We start from the raw sequence: 25,436 nt of genomic DNA on the forward strand, positions 1-25,436 counted from the left end.
GGGGAAGAGACAGAGAAGGGGGGGGGGGACCGAGAGAGAGACAGAGAGAGAGAGAAATGGAGGGAGGGAGAGAGCTGCAGCAGTGAGAGTGCAGTGGAGTTAGATTAATACAGCAGAGGAAGCCCCCCCCCAGTCAGATGAGCATCGCAGTGCTTTTCATTTTTTTTCCTCTCCTAGTCCTCTCTCCATCCCAGTGTTTCTTCCCTCCTCCCCTTGTCTATTATTCAGCAGTGCTCAGAGCCCCCCTAGCTCAGATCTAGCTCCTAACTCCATAGCGCCAGCTGCCGCCCAGCTCTGTGGATCTCCTAGCCCAGGACGGAGCTCCTTACCCTGGCTACAACACCTAGCCTGCTCCCCCTCTCTTCTTACCCAGACATGGAGACCCTCACTGAGACGTCTGCGGAGAGAGAGCGCGACCAGTCATCTTTATCTAGCTGTTCTATTAGCCGTTGAGCCACAACACCAAGGGAGCAGAGAAGAGGAGAGAAGAAGGGGATTTTTGTTGTTGTTGCACTAAAGGAATCCCGTTCATCTGCCTCGCTCTATTTTACCGCGGTGGATTACAGTACTGCTACGGCCGTTGCTGCTGCTGGCTCTCTGTCCTGTAGGGAGGGAAAAACGGGGTCCAAAATGCCTGAAGTGAACTACCTGTTGTCTGTGTCTTGGGGTTACATTAAGGTGTGTTTTGTGCCATTAGCTCTCATTGCTGCTTGGGATAACATGACATTACACTGTGTTTTGGTGTTTGAGCTGTTATAGTATTTTGGAGGTCTCTGTGTTCTAGAGCTGTGTGGTTGTGGTTGTGGTCGCGTTCTATCCAGTGTGATGGCCGTGTGATCTGATAGAACAGAACTGGTGTTATCTAGCTGAGCTGAGTCTCCATCTTGCCTGCAGCTTTTCAGAACAGAATAGTGTTGCTGTGGGGCTAGGGATCTCTCTCTGAAAAAACCCACACAGACAGATGCTGCTGCAGTGGTGGTGCTTCCCTACATTCCCATGCAGATCTTGTGTCGTATGCACGTTTTTCCTCATAGACTGTATAATAATACAGGGTTTTATACATTGTAGATTTGCAGAATTTCCCCTTGCAATATGATCCATAAACCATGAATGTGAAACCAGATGAATCTGCACTGTATAATATGATGCTCAAGGTGTTCGAGTTGTTATATGAAAACAATCAAATTGTTATTTTCCAACTCCCTTTTGTGCTGATTCTGTGTAACGTCTCGAGATTTGTTTCGAGATTTTGTTTCATGTTTGTATAAAGCCTGACTGAGCATACAGTAATTACCAGTGACCATGTTTTTTTCCATTGAATCTTCCAGCGCCATCATTTCTTCCAGGTTTTCCAGTAGTTTCCAGGATCCTGACCTTTTCCCCCTCTTTTCTTCCCAGTTCAAGAGAATGTTGAATCGGGAGCTGACACACCTATCAGAGATGAGTCGCTCCGGCAACCAGGTGTCCGAGTTCATCTCCAACACCTTCCTAGGTAAAGCCCTGATCACATACGCATATACACACACACACACACATACACACACACACACACACACTCATTTGGTCAGCGTTTCACAAACTCGGTCCTGGGGACCCAAGGGCTGCACATTTTGGTTTTTGCCCCAGCACTACACAGCTGATTGAAATGATCAAAGCTTGATGATTAGTTGATGATTTGAATCAGCTGTGTAGTGCCAGGGCAAAAACTAAAACGTGCAGCCCTTGGGGTCCCAAGGACCGAGTTTTGGAAACCCAGCGTTAGGTAAATTCATTTGCTTTTGATGCCTGACTGTTCCCACCCACTTCTTATAGACTTCTTAAAACACATTTTAATAGACTTCTTAAAACACATTTTAATCCACCCATACAAATGCATATATGTGTGCAGTATACCGCAGTGTGTCTGTGGGGTTCTCCCTCCATTTTGTCTGAGTCTGGCTGTGGCTGGCTGTTTGCTTGTTGCTGGCGTATACTGTAAAACACTGCATCGACTCTGGTTGATATGTTTATGACACGTCCTGTCCGCTCTAAATGCCTATTCAAACTAAATCAGAGAAGAAAAACTTTAAGCTTTGAGATGGTTCGCTGGCTACGCACTTTATAGTGAGGTGCCTCTGCCGCTGGTTGATTGACAGCTGAGATTTCTAGGCAACATCAGAGCCGGTGGATAGACAGATCGAGAGAGGGGTAGTTGGAGGTTCCAGTCGTGACTCTCTGGATGCCTCCCAAAATGCACCCTGTTCATTATACAGTGCGCTACATACGGAATAGGGTGCCTTTTGGGACACAGTGTGATTGAAGAGAAAGGACAATACGGTCGTCCGTGGCGTGCTATCTATCTGCGTATGTCCTGTACCATGTGTGATGCGCCGCTATCCGAATCCAGTCCTATCTAGTCGAAAGTGGATGGATTCTCCCACTGCAGCGTCTGAGCTAGAGAAGATGGGGGAGAGATTGGGAGGGGGGAAATGGGGAGAGATGGAGGGACCGGTGTTCCGCAGTAGAGGTGCGGCGGGGGCACGGTGGAACCCCCTCATGAAAACTGAGCAGCCCATTCAGTGACTCATCCCCATGTTAATGTGTCTCTCGCTTTCTTTGCCCCCATCCCCCCTCGCTCCCTCCATCTCTCCATGCCTGAGGAAGTTAGTGCGTAGATCAGACACAGATGGGAGATGGGAGTTTCTACCTTTCTACCGCTCCATAGTTCCCTGTGGGATGGAGCAGTAGGAGTGGGTTAGAGCTGGAGCTGGTTGGCTCCATGTTAATATGGGAAAGAGAAGCAGAGGAAAGCACTGGGAGACAGACAGCTGGTAGTTTGTCCTAAGCTCACCACTGACTGGGATGATATTTATAATTATGTTACAGTTCATTGTTTCTTTAGAAGACGAAGGCAGGGCCTCCCGAGTGGCGCAGTGGTCTAAGGCACTGCATCGCAGTGAAAGCTGTGCCACTAGAGATTCTGGGTTTGAGTCCAGGCTCTGTCGCAGCCGGCCGGGACCGGGAGACCCGCGGGGTGGCGCACAATTGGCCCAGCGTCGTCCGGGTTAGGGGAGGGTTTGGCCGGCAGAGATGTCCTTGTCCCATCGTGCACTAGTGACTCCTGTGGCGGGCCGGGCGCAGTGCACGCTGACACGGTCGCCAGGTGTACGGTGTTTCCTTCGACACATTGGTGCGGCTGACTTCCTGGTTAAGGGGGCATTGTGTCAAGAAGCAGTGCGGCTTGGTTGGGTTGTGTTTCGGAGGACGCATGGCTCTCGACCTTCGCCTCTCCCGAGTCCGTACGAGAGTTGCAGCGATGAGACAAGACTGTAACTACCAATTGGATACCACGAAATTGGGGAGAAAAAGGGGGTCATAAAAAAAAATATATAGAAAAAAACTAAGGCAAGGAGATAAAATGGCTGCCTTATTCAAGTCTCCCTCTCTACAACACACACAGACATCATGTTCCCACCCATGTTGTTGTTCATATTGTAAAGTTATCCTGGGACGCCTTGTTAATCCTCTGGTTGATCCCTTTAAGTGAGTGCATCATATTGGGCAACTCATCCCTGAGGGACTGTGGTTTGGAGATGATGGTGTGTGCGGTAGGGCCATTCACGTGCACTGGCTCCTCTCCCCCACAGCTGTCCACTCATCCCGTAACACCCTGACGGACAGGGCTCTGTCCAGCTCGCTACCACGGTAACAGCCAGGCAGAACTCATTACGGGGATTTAAAAGCCCAAATCCACCCACACACATGCTCTCTCTCTCCTGATCTCTCGCTCTCTCTCTCTCTCTCTCTTCCTCTCTCGCTCTGGCATCTGACTTTCAATGGGAGCATAATATGGAACGGACTGGAGGGGATTCACCATTTCAGAAGAATAAATGTGTGAGAAAGAGAGAGAGGGAGAGAGAGGGGGAAGCGAGAGATGGGAGAGAGAGACACGTGACAGTCTAGTCTGGGCCTCAGGGGAAAGAGGTCATGTCAACACTCCACCTGCATGGAAAACGGTGAATTAGCAAAACCACTAAGGACAGACGGGCGGGCGGGCGGACGGACGCTATTATTTGAGGGTCCATATAAAACCCATTGAAAAATAGAACGACGTTCTATGTCTATGACCAAAACCTACTTCCCCTTTCCATTCACAGAGTTCTGGTCCATTCTGTTTGTATGGGAATAGGAGAGTGGGCTCAGTGGCGTGTCGCTTCACTGGTGATAATGATGATAACGATGGTGATAATGAATTACAGGACCAGTGTATTGCTCTTCCCTTGTTTCCCACGCGTCACGTTACAGCGTGCTTAATCGCCCATTCTCTATAATGACTGAAGGAGGAAAGAGGGAGAGGGGGGGGGGGGTTAGAGTGACAGTGATTATTTGAGTTACAGCAGTGGTAATTGAATAACTCTCAGTGGAGGGAGGCAGGATAGTTCAGCTGTGAGAGGGTTGACTGCAGAGGAGTGGGCGTATACTGTAGAGTAAAGAGCTATATACCACTCCACTAGAGCATGTGATATCTCATACACGTGGGGTTAAGACCACTGGGTGGGAGGGGGCACAGCACCCCCTCCCTTGCCTTAGAGATGTGAAACACCTCTGGGAGATGTGCAGGTGGAACATTCTGTACCTTCTTTACCCCTTTGCTTCTCAATGGGATTGTCTCTGTGGTATTATCAACGTATGACCTTTCGAGTCAAGGGAGCAGGAGCCGAGCAGGGGAGAGAAAGGACTGGCGCGTGTTAGAGAGAGGGAACGCGTTACAGAGGGGAGGTAGCAGGAGATCCAGAGGGTGAGGGAGGAAGGAGAACGAGATGGATGAATGAGTCTATTCTTTCCTTTTAGCCGGTGCAGGTGCATCCAGACCAGTGCACCTGGGACCCGGTTCACAGGCAGTCTACACAGCAGCACAGTCAGAGTTCATTGCAATGACCTCACTAAACCGAATGTTCTCTGGTGGGGAAGTGATAGTGAACGGGTCACCTCACTCCCTTTTCCCTCCTCTCCTCTTTCGTCCTTCTCTGCGCGCGCGCGCCACACACACACACACACACACACAGAGAATGACACGGAGTGTCCTAACCCCCCCCCCCCCTGTTTTCTCTCTCTCTCTTCTCTCCAGACAAACAGAACGACATGGACATGCCGTCGGTGACGCCCAAGGAGAAGGCCGGTCGGGAGAAGAAGAAGAAGCAGCAGCTGATGATGACTCAGATCAGTGGAGTGAAGAAGGTCTCTCACGGACCCTCCCTCTCCAGCTCCTCCATCTCACGTTTCGGGGTCAAGACGGACAAGGAGGACATGCTCTCCAAGGAACTGGAGGATCTGAATAAGTGGGGGTTGAACATCTTTACCGTGTCCGAGTACTCCGAACATAGACCGCTCACCTGTATCATGTACGCCATCTTCCAGGTACGTTATAACTGGCTCCTACATGCGTGCGCACACACCCACATGCACACATATGCATGCCAGGCGGGCACACGCACACACACAATATGTTACAGCTGTACGTTTTGTACCGAAAACAGCACTGACTCATGTCCTCGTGTCCCCTGTAGGAGAGAGACCTGCTGAAGACGTTTAAGATCCCGACGGAGACGTTTGTGGCGTACATGATGACCCTGGAGGACCACTACCATGGAGACGTGGCCTACCACAACAGCCTCCACGCGGCAGACGTGGCCCAGTCCACACACATCCTGCTCTCCACCCCTGCCCTCGACGTAAGCCAACGACGCTAGGCTCTTGCTTACTTCGGCACATCCCTCGAAAAAAAAAATCCGAGCCCCACACCCTACAGTTGCTTCACCAACTCACCCTAATCCCACACCCATCTGAGCTCATTGAACGCCACCTTAGTATGCGCTCACTCTACTCTCGCCCCAACCGATGAGTCCTATCGTAAATCTTCCCCGGGTTTTTAAGTTCAAACCTAATCACCTTCCCAAGCATGCTCCAAAAGTAATCTTCCCTCAACCTCTAGACATAAACCATTCGTTTTCCTCCTTTTCTCCCTCTCTCCTTGCCCCCCCTTCCCCCCCTCACACTCTCTCTCCCTCCCGCCACACAATCTGTTCATTCTCACAGCTCCTTTCCCTCCGTGGTTCTATAAATACAGTGGAACCTCATCCATGACGCAGTCTAACAGCATGACCCAGCCCTCAACGCATCACAAGCCGCTCTCATCTTTTTATACACTCACCCCATCCCTCCATCCATCATGTTTATGGCCCTGCTCTTATAGCCAGCAAACCCAGTGTCAAACCACTATGGCTGAGTGCCTATAGAGAGACCGAGACAAGGTTAACATAAGCTAGCCACCACAGTGTTTTTCGCGATGTTGGCTGTTAGCGATAGCGCACACCGAGCCATGGGAATCAATGAGAGTGGGCTGCACTGAGATTAGCTGTTCTCTGTGGCTGTTGTTTTGAGTTTTTCGCTTGAGAAATTCTCAACCCCGGACCCTCTCTCTTTCACACAGGCGGTCTTCAGCGATCTGGAGATCTTGGCGGCCATCTTTGCTGCAGCCATCCATGATGTCGACCACCCGGGGGTGTCCAACCAGTTCCTAATCAATACCAGTGGGTCTCTCTCCTACACCTGTTACTGCATCCCCCTGCTGGGAATAATGTATAGATAATGTATAGCTATATCCATATTCATCAATGTAATGTATAGCTATATCCATATTTATCAATGTAATGTATAGCTATATCCATATTCATCAATGTAATGTATAGCTATATCCATATTCATCAATGTAGTGTTGAACAAGTGACTCACTCTCCTTTATCTTCCCCAGACTCTGAGCTGGCCCTGATGTACAACGATGAGTCTGTCTTAGAGAACCACCACCTGGCTGTGGGCTTCAAGCTGCTCCAGGAGGACAACTGTGACATCTTCCAGAACCTGACCAAGAAGCAGAGGCAGAGTCTGAGGAAGATGGTCATCGACATGGTCCTGGCCACTGACATGTCCAAGCACATGAGTCTGTTAGCGGACCTGAAGACCATGGTGGAGACCAAGAAGGTGACCAGCTCTGGGGTCCTGCTGCTGGACAACTACACAGACAGAATACAGGTAGGTTTATCTTCGTCATCATCGTTCTGTCTCTTCGAGACCCTTCTCCTCTCCCTATTTGTATTGTAACAGCTCTAATTAGTGCCCGGACTTACAGAAACATTAAGGTAGCCTCCCATTGGCCTCCCGAGTGGCACAGTGGTCTAAGGCACTGCATCACAGTGCTAGCTGTGCCACTAGAGATCCTGGTTCGAGTCCAGGCTCTGTCGCTGCAGGCAGCTCCATGGGAGAGCCATGGGGCGGCACATAATTTGCCCAGTGTCGTCCGGGTTAGGGGAGGGTTTGGACGGCAGGGGTGTTCTTGTCCCATCGTGCACTAGCGACTTCTGTGGCGGGCCGGGCTCAATGCACACTGAAAAGGTCGCCAGGTGTGCAGTGTTTCCTCTGACACATTGGTGCAGCTGGCTTCTGGGTTAAGTGGGCATTGTGTCAAGAAGCAGTGCAGCTTGGCTGGGTTGTGTTTCGGAGGACGCACAGCTCTCGACCTTTGCCTCTCCCGAGTCCGTACGGGAGTTGCAGCGATGAGACAAGACTGTAACTACCAATTGGATACCATGAAAAAGGGGTATATATATATATATATATATATATATATATATATATATATTTTAAAGATAGCCTCCCACTGGGATGACCTCTGCTTCTTCACTTCATCTTCATCTGCCTCCTCCCTCTCTCCAACCCTGTTCATTGCCTCAATCTTTCTTCACCTCTCTTTCTCCCCTATCACTCCCTCCTTCTACTTCTCCCTCTCTAACAGTTCTTCTCTTCATCCATCTCTCCATCAGGTTCTGAGGAACATGGTTCACTGTGCAGATCTGAGTAACCCTACCAAGTCTCTGGAGCTCTACCGTCAGTGGACTGACCGCATCATGGATGAGTTCTTTCACCAGGGAGACCGAGAGAGGGAGAGAGGGATGGAGATCAGCCCTATGTGTGACAAACACACAGCTTCAGTAGAGAAAAGCCAGGTATGATATTAGACACACAAACACACACACACATAGCATTCAAGCATACACACACACTGACTCCTGACTCACCCCTTTTTTCCCCTCTCCTCTCTCCAGGTGGGCTTCATAGATTACATTGTCCACCCTCTGTGGGAGACTTGGGCTGACCTGGTTCACCCTGACGCCCAGGACATCCTGGACACTCTGGAGGACAACAGGAACTGGTACCAGAGCATGATCCCCCAGAGCCCCTCTCCTCCTTGGGCCACAGAGCAGGGGGATCAGGAGGGGGGCGAAGGGGGCCACGGGGGAGACAAGTTCCAGTTTGAACTCACCCTGGAGGAGGAGGACTCTGAGGGTACAGAGAAAGATGAACAGAGCCAGGGGGATGAGGAGGAGGAAGAGGATAGTCTGGGGGAGGCGTCTCGGTCTCCGGTAGACGAATCGGACTGTCAGGACCCCGAGGAATCCATGGAGCCCACGTCGTCCATAGAGATCATTACCCACGATGCATCACCCACAGACACATAATGGGCTCTGCTGCACCGCGAAGGTGGTTGGTTTCATGTTTTAAACAGGAGAAATCCTGCAGCTGTGCTTTTTAACAAGCCACGATGGGCTTAGTTTGAGCCCGGATGGGGCGTCAGTTTAACCCCACCCTATCCTTGCACTTGCGTTAGGAGCCGGCGACAGAGGGACAGTTTCAGTGGGGCGGCTACAAAGTTCTCAGGAAAAATGCTGCAAACATTTTGGACCTGACGGAACGAACAGGCCTCGAGGAAATGAAGGACTTGGGCCAATCTGGGAAACGGTTGTTTTTCCATCCAGACTGGCATCTGAAATGTTGACACTACTACTGAGAGAAGTTTTGTACCTTGTGACTTTTTTACGAAAATGGGATGTGTGTTTGTATAGAGAGAGAAAACTGTTTACTTTTTTCCTGTACCATTTGTCAAAATACTTTTCTGTGCCTTTTTTACTATTGTCTTTTTAATCCTTTTTTTTATTTATTGAACACACTTTAGTATGTACGTGAAATGTATTTTTTTTCTAAAGAGTTATCCGAAAGCTCAAGCGCAAAATTCTTTTTATATCTCAGACAAAGAGAACAGTCTTCCTTACTAGTATTGGGCAATAGAAGAAATCAAACTAACTTAGACAAACAATTATTGGACAAACTCATCAAATACTTAAAACACGACATCTCATAATAAGATACCATTTCAATCCGAGCACAACATATATGTTTCTCTATGGAAATCATGATTCATGTTACATGTTACATTGTTGCTAGATTGTTGCTTCATGTGTCTGACCTCACTGTAAATGAATGGTAGGCAGATAGATCCCTATAACAAAAAAAATAAAACAATTAGACCCATTTCTCCCCATCTAACCTGCTTCCCCTCATTCTCCCTTCTACTACCCTCATGGCTCAAATCCTGATAATACTCAGACTTCAAGTTAGAAGGATATTTCTAGCTCCATCTCAAGGTATCCTGCTCTTGTGTATTAATCCTATTCGACCAAATGATTCCAGAACCCAACTGGTTCTGATGCTGTAACAAATCAACAAAGGACCCCCCCCGGCACTGTAGATTCAGGACCCGACCAGATGATGAAAGGTGGCTAGGCGGCTGCCTGTGTAGAAGCCCAGTCATACCTTGGTTAGCTGTGTTATTATTCACGTTTTTTTTTACAAACCCCTGGCTCTGTGAATCTGACCCCTAAAACAATCAGGTCAGCTATTTCTTCCTCCACCAAAAAAGGAATAACTAAAGGAGGTGCTGCGTCTGCCCATTGACGTCATTCGAAACATTCTTTTTTTTTCTCTTCCCTTCCCGCTAACTGTATCAGCATTTCCTGGCCGGCCCGGGGAGTTTATCAGGATTTGATCCGTTAGATGTAATCTTTAGAATAGATTTGGCACTTGCAAACTGTAGAGTGTCTGCTGCAAAAACCAAAGCAGCGGAGAAAAATGCTTATTTTGAGAACAAGAGGATGATAACCCACAGAAGGGTATCTAGAGATTGTGACAGAGATACCAAACCAAAAGGCCCCCGGACAGTGTAATTCACTGTATCTTTGGGTCAGCATTAAAACCATCCACCCCTGAAAATCTGCAGGGTAGATCTTCCCTTATAGGTCTCCATGACTGGTTTTCAGATATCACCAATCCTCCATTGTTCCTTTAGGTTTACTGACATACTCAAAGGTACTTCAACTGCCTTATTGACTATACCCTCACTCCAGCAGACTTACATGGCAATCGTGTGTGTCAATGTGTGTGTGTGTGTGTGTGTGTGTGTGTGTGTGTGTGTGTGTGTGTGTGTGTGTGTGTGTGTGTGTGTGTGTGTGTGTGTGTGTGTGTGTGTGTGTGTGTGTGTGTGTGTGTGTGTGTGTGTGTGTGTGTGTGTGTACGAGTATCAGAAAGTGTGTTTGTGAGAGTGAGTGTGTGTGCGTCCGTCTAGCCTTTGCCACCTGGCCTGACCTGACTCCACACTCCTATTCCTGTTTGTCACTAGAGCTCAAGTTGGTCCTTTGCTGTTTATAACAGTGTATTTATTACTTTCAGCTGTACATAAGAATACTGTTTCAGTCAGTGTAAATCTATTTAAATTTATATGCACTTGCATTACCTGGAAGTGGTGGTGTCTAACGTGTTCAAGGCTCTGCGTCGGAGTCTTTTTATATTCTGTATTATAATATTGTTTCCTTTTTTATATTATATCCTTAAGTAAATATATTCACACAAATGTTTGGGTGCCCTGAGCAACAGCTAAAGAGACATATACACAACCTGTAGGTTGACAACGCATAGAGGATATGTTAAACGACAAGAGACCTGGGAAGAGCTAAAAAACAAGCCAGCCGTAGAGACCACAAGCTTTTATACTGTAGTCTATCAGTAGGGGTGGCATCAATATCAGACCTACAAATCAAGACTCTCTGAGCAGCTTGTAGTAGGCTAGTAACCAGACTCCTCTGTATACAACATTTTGAATGCAGATTGCTGATTTGGGGTTCAGATCTACTGGTTCAACGACAGCAGACAGAAATAACAGAAAGAGAGACGAACACAGAACCAAGTGTCTTCTTCTTTACACCGCACACGTACTTATATGTAAAGTAGTTCAAGGGGGATTATTGGTGGCATGCTACGATATCTCTGAGCACCAGCGTGATGAATCGTTACAAAAATGTGATCTTCTTGTAATTGAGCGTGCTAATGTGAACTAGTTGTATCTGACCAAAACTTGTTAGCAGTTTTGAAATTCAAATTTGTCATCAGTATAACATTGTTCATCTATGTTCAAGCTTTTGGTCTGAGTCGAATCCAAGTGACTAGCCAGACTTAGCACTATCTGCATGAGAGGTGGGTTTTTTCTGTTGAATACCTACCTACTGCGTTACAGTCGCAGTCGGACATATTATATGTTTCACACAATGTATGGTATAATATTGTATATTGTGTTCAAGTATCTGAAATACTTTTTCTAATTAAAAAAAAACAAAGCATGACATATCTATCTTTGTCCTTATTTCACAGCAGTAGCAGCAGCTCAGTCATCACATCAGATGTGTTCTAACTTGGAGAGACAGGCACATGCTGCGACATTTCCTCTGACAGACAGTCTGGTCCTTACATGACATAAGGCCCACAGTGACACACTCGCTGTAGGAAACCAGTCAGGACTTCTCTTCATATTCCATGGTTCAAAGATTTTTTTTGAGTTTTATTGGTAAAGGTTGCCTCAGGGAGAGGCTGTTTCAGTCCTTGAAAGCAGAAGATCCACCTGTGGGTTTACATAATGAGCCTCAGCCTGTCCTCAAGTAGTGATGTGCACCTCTTGGTTTGACCTTATAGACAACACAGGGACATACAGAGCACTTCAGTACACACACACGCACGCACGCACGCACGCACGCACGCACGCACGCACGCACGCACGCACGCACGCACACACACACACACACACACACACACACACACACACACACACACACACACACACACACACACACACACACACTTTGCTACCTCTCCTGACCTCGCTCTTTGGGTGAATCTTCAAAGAGGAGTGTTTTTACAACACAACTCATTCTCTCATCTCACTCTCCCGTGGCCTTGCCTGCCCCCTTACACTGCACCATGGCCTCAAAGAACACCGACATACAGATACTGATAACTCATTTGATAAAGCTGCCTACGCACATGGATGACAGTGAGACTGATGTAAAAGGCCAGATTTCTCTCTTCACACAGAGAGAGAGAAGACGTTTACGGTGATAAGTTATCTATACTCTCAGGGGAAAAAAGGTGCTATCGAGAACCTTAAACGATTCTTCGGCTGTCCCCATAGGAGAACCCTTTCAATAACCCTTTTTTGTTGCTGGTAGAACCCATTTGTTTCCATGTAGAACCATCTCTGTAGAAAGGGTTCTACATGGAAACCAAAAGCGTTATACCTGGAACCAAAAAGGGTTATGCTATGGGGACAGCCAAAGAACCATTTTGAAACCCTTAAAAAGAAATCTATATAATAATAAGTGTAATAACACAAAAAATACCCAGAATGATTCCCAGCTGCATATTGAGACTTCTATTTTTACATAAACAAATCATCTTCAATTTATTGCATCTCTCTTTTTAATCCTTTATCAAAATGAAAAGAAACCAATAATGCAAATACATTTACTCAATAAAATAGTATTTTTCTAATTATTTTTCTTGAAAACGTTTGTATATTGTCTCATACAATAATCTGTCATCGTAATATTTTGTAAGAAAAAATAGCCCCCAAAAATATTACCCCACTGCAGCTCTCCAGCGGTCCCACTAGGGGTCACGACCCAGACTTTGAATACCACTGATCTTGATGACCTAGGGCATTTCCTAACTGACAATGGCTTGATCTTGTTCTCTCATAAAATAATAGGTGACTCTGATGTAACTGATCAGAGATGAACATATCTAATTCAGTTACTACTGCACTTTTTGCAATTTAAGGACACAGAAGTATAGCTATAGTCACCAAGACTTGACTGATAAAAATAAACAACATATTGCTTCATCCCATTTTTTTAATGGTTCAACAGCAAAACAACTGTCATCATAACCATGGAACACACAGTATCTTTCCCTCGAACGTCAACTGGGACAACTCCTTCAGATCTGTGCTTCTGGCCTTCTCCAGGGCATCAATCTCCTGCCTTTTCGCAATGAGCAGCCACCTCTGCTGATTCTCTCCAGCTCCAGGAGGCTGACCCTGGTCTGGGCCCAATCCTCCTCAGCCTGTCGCTGAGTCTGGTGGTATCCTCTTCCGCATTACCAGAAAGCCAGTTTACAACCATAAAAAAAGTTCATTCTGAGAAAAAGAAACTTTTCTATTATTTTCTATTCTATAAAATATCCTTATTATTAAGACAAATATTGCCTTCTGGGAATTGCTAGCAAGTGTAATGAGTCACATTTTTATGAGCAGGGGTAAAATGAAAATAAAGTATCTTACCCTCCCCTTCTTTCAGATGGCTATGAATCAAAAACAAACAGAAACCGATATTTCTCTCTGTGGGGCGCTTTCTGGCAAGCTCAAAAGGTGTGTGGATGAGGAGCGCAGAAAATGACTTAGCCTCATTTCTTACAGTGTGTGTGTATGATCCGCGGGGCCTCTGACGTCAATGCAGCCGTGAGAGGCCCAAATTAAACCTGGTCGTCCTAATGGGTCATGTGCAAAATCATAAACAGGTGGGGAGAGAGAGAGACACCTCAGCTGAAGTGTCAGGAGGTCGCTCGCCTCAAGCAGCAGGGAAGGAGGTAACCTTTGCCCCGCCATTTCACTCTATCCCCTTCTTCCTCCCTCTTCCTCCACTCTCAGGGCTCTATTTTCGGCTGGTGTTAAGGCGGCGCTAGTATCAAACACAAGTTAGTTTGCAATTTCATCATGTAAAAACTGGCACACTGGCATTTTCCAGCCCTAACGCCAGGTTCGGCAAGTTACCTGTTTTATATCAGCTCGCTTGCGCTCCGATGGGTGGGTAGGAAATATTTGAGGTGTGTCCTTAAAAGCATGATCCAATGTCATAACCGCAGGAAGTAGTTTTGGGGGTGGAGGTGCTGCGGACCAATACAGGACTATTAAAGGCCCAGGGCACTACTTTTGTGAAGAAAAAAAATATTCTAAAAAATACACTACATGAGCAAAAGTATGTGGACACCTGCTCATCAAACATCTCATTCCAAAATCATGGCCATTACTATGGAGTTGGTCCCCCCTTTGCTGCTATAACAGCCTCCACTCTTCTGGGAAGGCTTTCCACTAGATGTTGGAACATTGTGCAGGGACTTGCTTCCATTCAGCCACAAGAGCATTAGTGAGGTCGGGCACTGATGTTGGGCGATTAGGTCTGGCTCGCAGTCGGCATTCCAATTCATCCTAAAGGTGTTCGATGGGGTTGAGGTCAGGGTTCTGTGCAAGCCAGTCAAGTTCTTCCACACCGATCTTGACAAACCATTTCTGTATGGAACTTGCTTTGTGCATGGGGGCAGTGTCATGCTGAGACAGGAAGAGTCCTTCCCTAAACTGTTGCCACAAATTTGGAAGCACAGAATCATCTAGAATGCGATTGTATGCTGTAGCGTTTGGATTTCCCGCCACTGAAACTAAGGGGCCTAGCCCGAACCATGAAAAACAGCCCGAGACGAATATTCCTCTGTTGTGGAAATTCATCACCATGTCATGGAAATTACCACCAGGTACACTCAAAGTCAATCTTAAATGAATCATCCTTTATTATCAGTGCGCTGGAGAGGTCCCAACCAACTCAATACACCATAGTACACATGTCAATCAGGAGCTCTGCTGGGGCAGTCCCAGCAGTTGTCTTATGTACGGCTATACACAGACAAGTTATATTTGCATGATTTAGCATCATTAATTAATCATTACCATTTTGTTTCATTCATGTGACTGACCAATGCTGGTTCATAACATGTGACAGACCAATACCTCATGATGCTTCTTCTCTCTAAGCTGAGACCTTGAAACTGAGACATATTTCATTATCAAAACAAAGGTCTGTTTTTACTGCCAAATTTCAGCTACTGATAGTGAGGAATCATTCTGTCAGTCACTTGCATGAACACAGAAAACGGTTATTAGAAAAGCACATGAATAGAACACAGAAATTTGTGATTAGAAAGGCACAAACATGAAACATTTCCAGCACAACTCCTCCACCAAACTTTACAGTTGGCACTATGCATTCGGGCAGGTAGCATTCTCCTGGCATCCGTCAAATCCAGATTAGTCCGTTGGACTGCCAGATGGTGAAGCGTGATTCATTACTCCAGTAAACGTGTTCCACTGCTCCAATGGTGTTAAGCTTTACACCATTCCAGCCAACGCTTGGCATTGCGCATGGTGATCTTAGGCTTGTTTGTGGCTGCTCGGCCATGGAAACCCAATTTATGAAGCTGCCAATTTACAGTTCGTGTGCTGACGTTGCTTCCAGAGGCAATTTGGAACGTGGTAGTGAGTGTTGCAACCGAGGACAGATGATTTTTACACGGTACGCGCTACAGCACTCGGCATTCCCGTTCTGTTAGCTTGTGTGGCCTACCACTTCGGGGCTGAGCCGTTGTTGCTCCTAGCTGTTTCCACTTCACAATATTAGCACTTACAGTGGACCAGGGCAGCCCTAGCAGGGAAGAAATTTGACAAACTGACTTGTTGGTGAGGTGGCATCCTATGACAGTTGAAAGTCACTGAGCTCTTCAGTAAGGCCATTCTAATGCCAATATTTGTCTATGGAGATCGCATGGGTATGTGCTCGATTTTATACATCTGTCAGCAACGGGTGTGGCTGAAATAGCCAATTCCACTGATTTGAAGGGGTTTCCACATACTTTTGTATATATAGTGTATATATACTGCTCAAAAAAATAAAGGGAACACTTAAACAACTCATCCTAGATCTGAATGAAAGAAATAATCTTATTAAATACTTTTTTCCTTACATAGTTGAATGTGCTGATTACAAAATCACACAAAAATAATCAATGGAAATCCAATTTATCAACCCATGGATTTGGAGTCACACTCAAAATTAAAGTGGAAAACCACACTATAGGCTGATCCAACTTTGATGTAATGTCCTTAAAACAAGTCAAAATGAGGCTCAGTAGTGTGTGTGGCCTCCACGTGCCTGTATGACCTCCCTACAATGCCTGGGCATGCTCCTGATGAGGTGGCGGATGGTCTCCTGAGGGATCTCCTCCCAGACCTGGACTAAAGCATCCGCCAATTCCTGGACAGTCTGTGGTGCAACGTGGCGTTGGTGGATGGAGCGAGACATGATGTCCCAGATGTAATCAATTGGATTCAGGTCTGGGGAAAGGGCGGGCCAGTCCATAGCATCAATGCCTTCCTCTTGCAGGAACTGCTGACACAATCCAGCCACATGAGGTCTAGCATTGTCTTGCATTAGGAGGAACCCAGGGCCAACCGCACCAGCATATGGTCTCACAAGGGGTCTGAGGATCTCATCTCGGTACCTAACGGCAGTCAATCTACCTCTGGCGAGCACATGGAGGACTGTACGGCCCCCCAAAGAAATGCCACCCCACACCATGACTGACCCACCGCCAAACCGGTCATGCTGGAGGATGTTGCAGGCAGCAGAACGTTCTCCACGGCGTCTCCAGACCCTGTCACGTCTGTCACGTGCTCAGTGTGAACCTGCTTTCATATGTGAAGAGCACAGGGCGCCAGTGGCGAATTTGCCAATCTTGGTGTTCTCTGGCAAATGCCAAATGTCCTGCACGGTGTTGGGCTGTAAGCACAACCCCCACCTGTGGACGTCGGGCCCTCATACCACCCTCATGGAGTCTGTTTCTGACCGTTTGAGCAGACACATGCACATTTGTGGCCTGCTGGAGGTCATTTTGCAGGGCTCTGGCAGTGCTTCTCCTGCTCCTCCTTGCACAAAGGCGGAGGTAGCGGTCCTGCTGCTGGGTTGTTGCCCTCCTACAGCCTCCTCCACATCTCCTGATGTACTGGCCTGTGTCCTGGTAGCGCCTCCATGCTCTGGACACTACGCTGACAGACACAGCAAACCTTCTTGCCACAGCTCTCATTGATGTGCCATCCTGGATGAGCTGCACTACCTGAGCCACTTGTGTGGGTTGTAGACTCCGTCTCATGCTACCACTAGAGTGAAAGCACCGCCAGCATTCAAAAGTGACCAAAACATCAGCCAGGAAGCATAGGAACTGAGAAGTGTTCTGTGGTCCCCACCTGCATAACCACTCCTTTATTGGGGGTGTCTTGCTAATTGCCTATAATTTCCACCTGTTGTCTATTCCATTTGCACAACAGCATGTGAAATTTATTGTCAATCAGTGTTGCTTCCTAAGTGGACAGTTTGATTTCACAGAAGTGTGATTGACTTGGAGTTACATTGTGTTGTTTAAGTGTTCCCTTTATTTTTTGAGCAGTGTATATTATTCTATTATTATATATATTTGTATTTTTCAGGTGGTGCTGCAGCACCCTCAGCACCCCTACATCCTGTGGCTATGTCCAAAGTGCTAATTTATCAGTAATGCAGTTGGTTATGGAATTAATTTTTACATCGGAAACGCAGCCTATCCAACCGTAACGCACAGTGCCCATATGCGCATGGAACAAGAGTAGCCTAATGTGCTTTTGGTGCCTGTATACTTCATATTTAGAAACACTAAAAAAATGAAGGTTTTTCACATTTCGTTGTATTTGATTAAAAAACAAGCATAGACTCCCCACCTCTCAATTAAGGCATTTTCTTGTCTGCCCAATGCAAACGCAAAGTAGTCAAATTTGTCAATGAAGGGTTTGGCTCCTGAGTACACTTGGAAAAAAATCTGAATCAACAAATATAAATATAAAGTTTGAGAGGAGTAAAACAGTGAAATGACATTCACTTTTCATCTATGCATTGTAGGCAGGCCCACATTATTTTAGCCATGCAGGTCTCTTTTTGGACGTGCATAAAACCCCCAACATGATGTAGGCTACATGTCCATGCCCATCATGAAACCTTTGGTGAATGCCGGTGAACCTCGTATCTAGAAGTGATTTGTAACCTGTAAAAATGGCTTGTTTTCCGTTTCATATGTTCAAAACCCAAGCCCTCCCTTAGGCCTACTGTAACGAAGGCTTGTTCAACAGCAATGCGTGCCTTTTTTTTATCATGGGCGGTTTTATGATATAATTACATTTTACATGTATTCATTGTTGTTGTCGTTTAAAAACCAAAGATTGCTTGGGTTTCATACATTTGTATTACAACAAAACGTATTAGAATGATTCACCTTCCTGGCTTTATGGTTTCAAGCATTAACCATGTCGTGCGATTATGTTCATAAAACATAGGCCTATTAGAGAGCAGTATAACGATGAGTGGAAATTCTCCCTTTCTCTTTACAGTGGTTCTTTGTCCGGTTACTGTGAAACATTCGGATGTGCGCAAAACCCTCCATAGTCTGCGTTGTTTTAACATTATATGCCCACGGGGAGAAATGATGGTGCCTTTAAGTGTGAAATAGCCTATTTAAAACAAGTTAAGTTTTGGTTAGAATTTAATTTGAATTATTCTGTATTTTTCGGCCTTATCAACAATGAATTGCGCTTATTAACAATTATTAACAATGTTTCTCATGCCCATGCTCAGCCATAATGCAATTTACAGTAGGCCTAGACCCTATATCAGTGTGAATGATATTGAAGCCATGCAATTACTTAGAGCAATGTGGACTGCAAATTTGTTGAAGTTAACGTATTTAGCAAAGATAGGTCTACATTTAGGTATTTTGTTTCTGTAAGCCATTTAACTATAACGGACTAACAATGGAATTGGAGTTGATTCCAAAATGTCTAACTTGTTGCTTTTTTGTCATTTTCATGTAGACTTGATTGTGTGTTTTGGATCAATGTCTTGCTGCATGACCCAGATGCACTTCAGCTTCAGCTCCCAAACGGATGGCCTGACATTCTCCTGTAGAATTCTCTGGCCCAGAGCAGAATTCATGGTTCCTTCTATTAAGGCAAGTCGACCAGGTCCTGAGGCAGCAAAGCATCCCCAAACCATCACACTACTACCACCATGCTTGACCGTTGGTATGAGGTTCTTACTGTGGAATGCAGTGTTTGGGTTTCGCCAGACATAATGGGACCCATGTCATCCAAAAAAGTGATACTTTTGAATCATCTGTCCATAGAACATTCTTCCAAGAGTCTTGATGATCATCCAGGTGCTTCCAGGTGCTTTTTGGCAAACTTGAGTCAACGACATGGGATTGAGCAAGTCAAGGTCTGCTATAAAAGTTTATTACGAGATCAGTAAGATATGTTACGTCAGAGACACTTTACTTGCCTGCTATATAAATCATGTCTGCTATAAGATACAGGGTCCTGCTGTACACGCAATGTAAAACATGTATAAATATGCAATATAGGCTACAGCAGAGCCGTATAGACCCATGAACTGTATATCAATAGCTCTGGGCTACAGAGGAAAAAAAATCTATTTGAATTCTATTTCTCCAGTGAGTGCCCCTACGCTGTTCGTGAGTGGTGGCCTGCCCTGAGCCCTGGCTTGAATGGCTTAAGGCAGTGAGACTGTCTCCAGCCCTGGCCTGTGTGATGTGATGGAAGAGCCATATGTTTGTCTGGGATGTGAGCGCTAGCTGAGTCATGTCTGAGTGCTGTTGCTGTGGTATTCAGTGACCGTAAAGAAACCTCTCTCGGGCTTCCAGGAGGAGTGGAGAAGGATGCCCGGCCAGACAAAGCTACCCACTGGACACAGACGCCAATTCAACGTCTATTCCACATTGGAAACAACGTTGATTCAGCCAGTATGTGCCAAGTGGTTGCAGCCCATAGGAACACAGCCATGGCTGGACCAAACCAGACTAACTACAGTACAGGCCAAAGACAAACTGCACAGTGTGTCTGGAACTAGCCTACCCTGGGCCCAGATCTGTTTCTGCGGTCTTGCCAGCTCCATTTCTGTCATTGACGTGTTGGCAAGACAGCACAATGATATCTGTGACCAGGCTAGAACTAGCCTGCTTTCAACCAGGAATGAATCCCTCAACGCTCTCTCCCTCAACACTCTCTCTCTCTCGTCCATTACAGTTACATTACTCATTGTCTCTTTCGTCTCGCGTGCTATGAGTAGTATGATCAGCAGACCCCAGAAAGCAACAGCATTCAAACCCAATCACCCAGAGCTGTGAAACGCTCCAGTCTAGCGCTTCCCTGGCCTGCTCTGGCCCTCTCCACTGAATTAACAGCCCCTTTCTTGGGCTTGGCGAACCGAACAGACATAAACAACCACTTGTTTCCCTTGATTACTCGTTGTAGGGAAAAGTGGGGGGAAAAAAATCCCAATTCTGGGAATGGGGACAAGGGGGTACTGAGGGAGTTTTTTCATCTTCATAGCGTGACCAATTTGATGGTCATTCCTTTCTTCTTTTTTTTTCTCCTTTCGTGTGTGTTGAGGTCATTGGACGGATTGATTGTTTTACTACAGACTTCAGAAATCATTGCCTGGTGTCACGCACCCCTCCGAAATAAAACAGGTCTGCGACACAGAGGGAGCATTCTTCTGCCTCAGTGAGGGGGCTCTCTCTCACACACACACACACACACCCCTCTCCCAAAGTCCCACTCTCTCTGGAGTTATAAGCAGAGCCCTTCACAGAGCTCTATATTTGAGCGTGCGAACTAGGGTAGAGCGGTATCCAGATCTTCATATCGTCATATTGTCCTTCTCTCATCCTGGTATTACCGGCTTAGTACACAAAGGGCGCCAAAAAACACTAAAAAAGCCCATTGGGCATCTATTTCCAGAATGCTAACAAACTTAGCACAAGTAATAGTGAATTTCTATGGAAGCTGCTAGCAAAATACGCTAATGAGCGCAGACGAAAATAAACAAATTGAAAAGACAGGCAATCAGGCTCATAAAGTTATACATAAACTCAGCAACAACAAAAAAGTCCTCTCACTGTCAACTGCGATTATTTTCAGCAAACTTAACATGTGTAAATATTTGTATGAACATAACAAGATTCAACAACTGAGACATAAACTGAACAAGTTCCACAGACATGTGACTTACAGAAATGTAATAATGTGTCCCTGAACAAAGGGGGGGTCAAAATCAAAAGTAACAGTCAGTATCTGGGGTGGCCACCAGCTGCATTAAGTACTGCAGTGCATCTCCTCTTCATGGACTGCACCAGATTTGCCATTTCTTGCTGTGAGATGTTACCCCAGAGTGCAGGCCTCGGTGTAACGCTCATTCCTTCGACGATAAACACGAATCTGACCATCACCCCTGGTGAGACAAAACCGTGACTCATCAGTGAAGAGCAGGTCCTGTCTGGTCCAGCGACGGTGGGTTTGTGCCCATAGGCGACGTTGTTCCCAGTGATGTCTGGTGAGGACCTGAGGCCTACAAGCCCTCAGTCCCACCTCTCTCAGCCTATTGCGGACAGTCTGAGCACTGATGCGTTCCGGGTATAACTCAGGCAGTTGTTGTTGCCAACCTGTACCTGTCCAGCAGGTGTGATGTTCGGATGTACCGATCCTGTGCAGGTGTTGTTACACGTGGTCTGCCACTGCGAGGACAATCAGCTGTCCATCCTGTCTCCCTGTAGCGTTGTCTTAGGCGTCTCACAGGACGGACATTGCGATGTATTGCCCTGGCCACATCTGCAGTCCTCATGACTCCTTGCAGCATGCCTAAGGCACGTTCATGCAGATGAGCAAGGGACCCTGTCATCTTTATTTTGGTGTTTTTCAGAGTCAGTAGAAAGGCCTCTTTAGTGTCCTAAGTTTTCAGAACTGTGATCTTAATTGCCTACCGTCTGTAAGCTGTTAGTGTCTTAATGACCGTTCCACAGGTGCATGTTCATTAATTGTTCATGGTTTATTGAACAAGCATGGGAAACAGTGTTTAAACCCTTTACAATGAAGATCTGTGAAGTTATTTGGATTTTTACGAATTATCTTTGAAAGACTGGGTCCTGAAAAAGGGACGTTTCTTTTTTTGCTGAGTTTATATAGGTACCGAATGTAATTTTTGATGAGTTCGGACATTTACAAGCGAATGTGAATGAGAGACAGTGCAAATGAACAAAGTTTTGACGCATTCTTGTCTGAAGGAAGAACAGTACTGGCTCTGGAGCAGCATGTGTACACACTGTGTCTGTGTGGAATCTGGAGTAGGTAGGGCAACAGCCTGCCTGCTCTGCCTGGAGAAGTGGGGGGGGGGGGGAGCAGACGGGCCAGAACAGAGAGGCGTAAAAAAAAACGCAAGAAAATCAAGCAGTGGTAGTGGACAGATATCCAAAGGACTTTGACTTCTCAAACATGGCAGAAAGCAAATGCCCCGTCACCTAATTACAGTTTTACTCAATTGCTTTGGCTCATTTTTGAAACAATTTTAACATTCTCTAAACTCTAAGTGCAATTGTGACAACTGTTTTATGGGACACCACAACTCTACTGCATGTCGGCAAATTGTAGTAACTCACCCAAAACATTTAATTCATGCTTCAAAACCTAGTTATTGTGTCAGTAAATTGGCCAATGCCACCGAAATGAAAAGTTTTTGTCATCGTGTGAGCCGTATTAGTCAACCCTGGAAATGTTTGTTATATACAAATTTAAGTTTTGTTCTACTTTTTTGTTGACACTGACTGCTTACTGTACTATACAAGAATGTCCGTTTTGTCCAGCTGAATGCTATTGTGTATCACAGTAGGTAAACGTTTACTTGGAAAAGTCAATACTGTACAATACTGTAGTACAGTAAATGTATTTTTGTGGCAATGTGTTACATGTAAAAAGATAATTCACATTTGCATGTCCATTTTTACATATTTCTTACGTGTAAAGTCATATAGAGAACAGAAAATTTGCCACAAAATGAAAAAATGAAAAACCCGCAACAATGAAAAAAACCTGCGGTAGTTCTGTAAAAAACAAATTGTACCTCCTCACAGTACGTAACACTACAAGTTCTCATCTTCTTGGTGGACATCCTGTCACTCTTGTTGGTCTGGCCAGAGATTTGTGTCAACATCACATCTGATGTAAAGAACGAGTACATATCTACCTGTTTCCCCTACGGAATGTTTGCACAATTGATGACACTGTGAACCTGTTTACATTAGGCTGTACTCTCAGACCAGCCTCTTCCATTGTAAGATCCTGGTTTATGACACGGTCCACAATTGTGGCTCTGATTTCATCAGGGACTTATTTTTTAGCCTTCTACCTCTACCTCTATTAGGTCTTCCCCTAACACCACGCATTCTTACACATTTTCTTATTTCCCTTCCACGAGCATGTAGCTGCTGTTCAGGTTTGTGATGTTCCTCCATGTTCAAAAATGGTAGTGATTGTGCTGTGGGCAAGCTCCATATATATGCTTCCAAACTTGATTGGTTGATTGGTAAGATTGTGATTCCTGTTTCATTACTATGCCACCTGGCAGGTAATTTGCCAATTTAGCAGACATCACAAACATTCCATGTCATAGATATTTATGGAATATACATGTAGGTCTGGCAGATTTTGATAATTGAATGGATCATTTTGGATGTGATGGCTCACACGATGAAAGAATGTTTAGATGTTGTGAAGAGTATGACAATTTCACTGAGAATCAACTCATCAGTTTTGATCAGCAAGCCAGGTGCATGTAGTTATTGTGCAAATTGTAGACAAATTGTTCCTACTCTTGTGCACACATGCCAAAACACGTGCAATTTGCTTAAATGAATAAGAAATTCAAATCTGGTGTGAACAAGAAACTAATTGCTCAGAGATTTGAACTTATTGTTTTGAAAAGAAATATTCTCATTCGAGAATTGAGCCAAAGCGATTGAGAAAAACTGTAATTCAGCCACTTGCTTAGATAACTAAGTTAAACTTAGGGGTTTTGTTAATGGAATATTCTGCATTTTTCACCCAGGAAAAAATATAAAAACACATAAGAAATATATTGCTGCATTTTGTAAACGCAGAAATAAAAAAATATCTTATTGCAAATTCTGCTTGGCATCAGACTAATTTTGTGCTTCAGTCAGTAGCGGTGTGTGGGTAAAATCCCAGAGGAAGCCAAGTCAATCAAAAAGCCATATTACAACCTGTGTTGTGATATTTGCATTGTTTGCTCTATAAGTCATTAGTTTATTAGCCACTGTGATATAAAATAACACGCTTGTTTGATCACAAAACCGGAAGAGCAACATCTGTCCGGTGAAGTCCAAAAAGCAAATATTGCACGTAACAAAGTTACATGACCTGCAGCATGGTCAAGCAAGTTAATGTTTTCGACAGTTTACTAAACTGATTTAGAACCACAGAGTTACCGCAAGTCAGCACAAAGACAACAGGAGCACTGCCTTCACTATTCCAGCACACACACACACACACATATATATATATATATATATATATATATATATATATATATATATATATATATATAAAACTCAAATTTAAAGATACCAAAACCAATTTAGTCCAATCAATGTTACTAAATATCATGTGTCTGTCCATGGTACTTATTTCTGTCTGTGTGTGTCTGTGTGCGTGCATGAGTGCTTGTACGCAATAAAAAATAAATAAAAAGAACTCACCCTACTTGTAAACTAGTTGAACGCCAATGCCATCCTCCTCTCTTTCATGTTGGCAAAGCGATCTACAGCTCTGTCATAAAGTACACTTTTAGTTTTTGTTTTCATAGGCTACCTAGCTAAAATGATTGCTAGCCTAACTTCCTTGCATGGGCAAGAATTAACCACCTAAGTTAGCCAGCTAGTTAACATGAGCCTACTAGGCTACGTATTGCAGTTCAATTATCTCAGGCCAGTGGCACAATATATTAATTTATGGTTAGCTCAGAATCGCCGTCATAATCATTGTCCTGTACAGAGAATTAAGTCAAAACCACAAACACAAATCCACATCTCCATCCATGACTTACGAAAGGGATGATTTAGCAAGCTAGCTACTGTAGGACATCAACACAAGCAGACCAGAAACAGACACGTTTGTCTGACAATGATGACGTTTTGCTTAGGATGTGATTTGATTGGTGTGAAGCCAAATCCAAACTGTCCTCCATTCGGGGCCGTTTTGCTGCTCCAGGACAACCCACAGTTGAGTTCAACTCAACGCTGATTGGCTAATTATTTGATATATTTTTTTATCAAGGGAGGCCAAATGCTTGCTGGCATCAATCAATCAAATGCCACAGCGACCACATTTCATACTCTTTTGTTCCAGATAGCATCAGATACATTCGTATCGGTTTGTTACACATACTGAGACAGAGGGGCGCTGTTTCCCT

At 45.2% G+C, this 25,436-nt stretch overlaps 1 protein-coding gene and 1 long non-coding RNA gene across 5 annotated transcripts in view; one reads left to right on the plus strand and one right to left on the minus strand.

Moving 5' to 3' along the window:
- The window catches only part of LOC115192240 (cAMP-specific 3',5'-cyclic phosphodiesterase 4B), a 319,267-nt gene extending 307,724 nt beyond the window's left edge, over nucleotides 1–11,543 (plus strand). For 3 of the 4 annotated variants that reach the window (XM_029750521.1, XM_029750522.1, XM_029750523.1), the window contains 7 exons: nucleotides 1,399–1,492; nucleotides 5,108–5,397; nucleotides 5,547–5,711; nucleotides 6,470–6,569; nucleotides 6,791–7,068; nucleotides 7,857–8,039; nucleotides 8,139–11,543. In XM_029750521.1, the coding sequence (XP_029606381.1) occupies nucleotides 1,399–1,492; nucleotides 5,108–5,397; nucleotides 5,547–5,711; nucleotides 6,470–6,569; nucleotides 6,791–7,068; nucleotides 7,857–8,039; nucleotides 8,139–8,552 (1,524 nt within the window). In that variant the 3' untranslated portion in view covers nucleotides 8,553–11,543. Of the gene's footprint in view, nucleotides 1–150; nucleotides 679–1,398; nucleotides 1,493–5,107; nucleotides 5,398–5,546; nucleotides 5,712–6,469; nucleotides 6,570–6,790; nucleotides 7,069–7,856; nucleotides 8,040–8,138 lie in introns of those variants that run through there. The other variant, XM_029750524.1, reaches the window with a different exon arrangement.
- Nucleotides 11,544–13,088: 1,545 nt separating this feature from the next.
- On the minus strand, nucleotides 13,089–13,626 carry LOC115191530 (uncharacterized). Its single transcript, XR_003877724.1, has 2 exons — nucleotides 13,535–13,626; nucleotides 13,089–13,390 (listed from the first exon to the last, which is right to left on the minus strand). It is a non-coding gene; the product is annotated as an uncharacterized LOC115191530 (long non-coding RNA).
- Nucleotides 13,627–25,436: the final 11,810 nt, after the last annotated feature.

Source organism: Salmo trutta, chromosome 4, assembly GCF_901001165.1.
Source record: "Salmo trutta chromosome 4, fSalTru1.1, whole genome shotgun sequence".
Lineage (NCBI taxonomy): Eukaryota > Metazoa > Chordata > Actinopteri > Salmoniformes > Salmonidae > Salmo > Salmo trutta.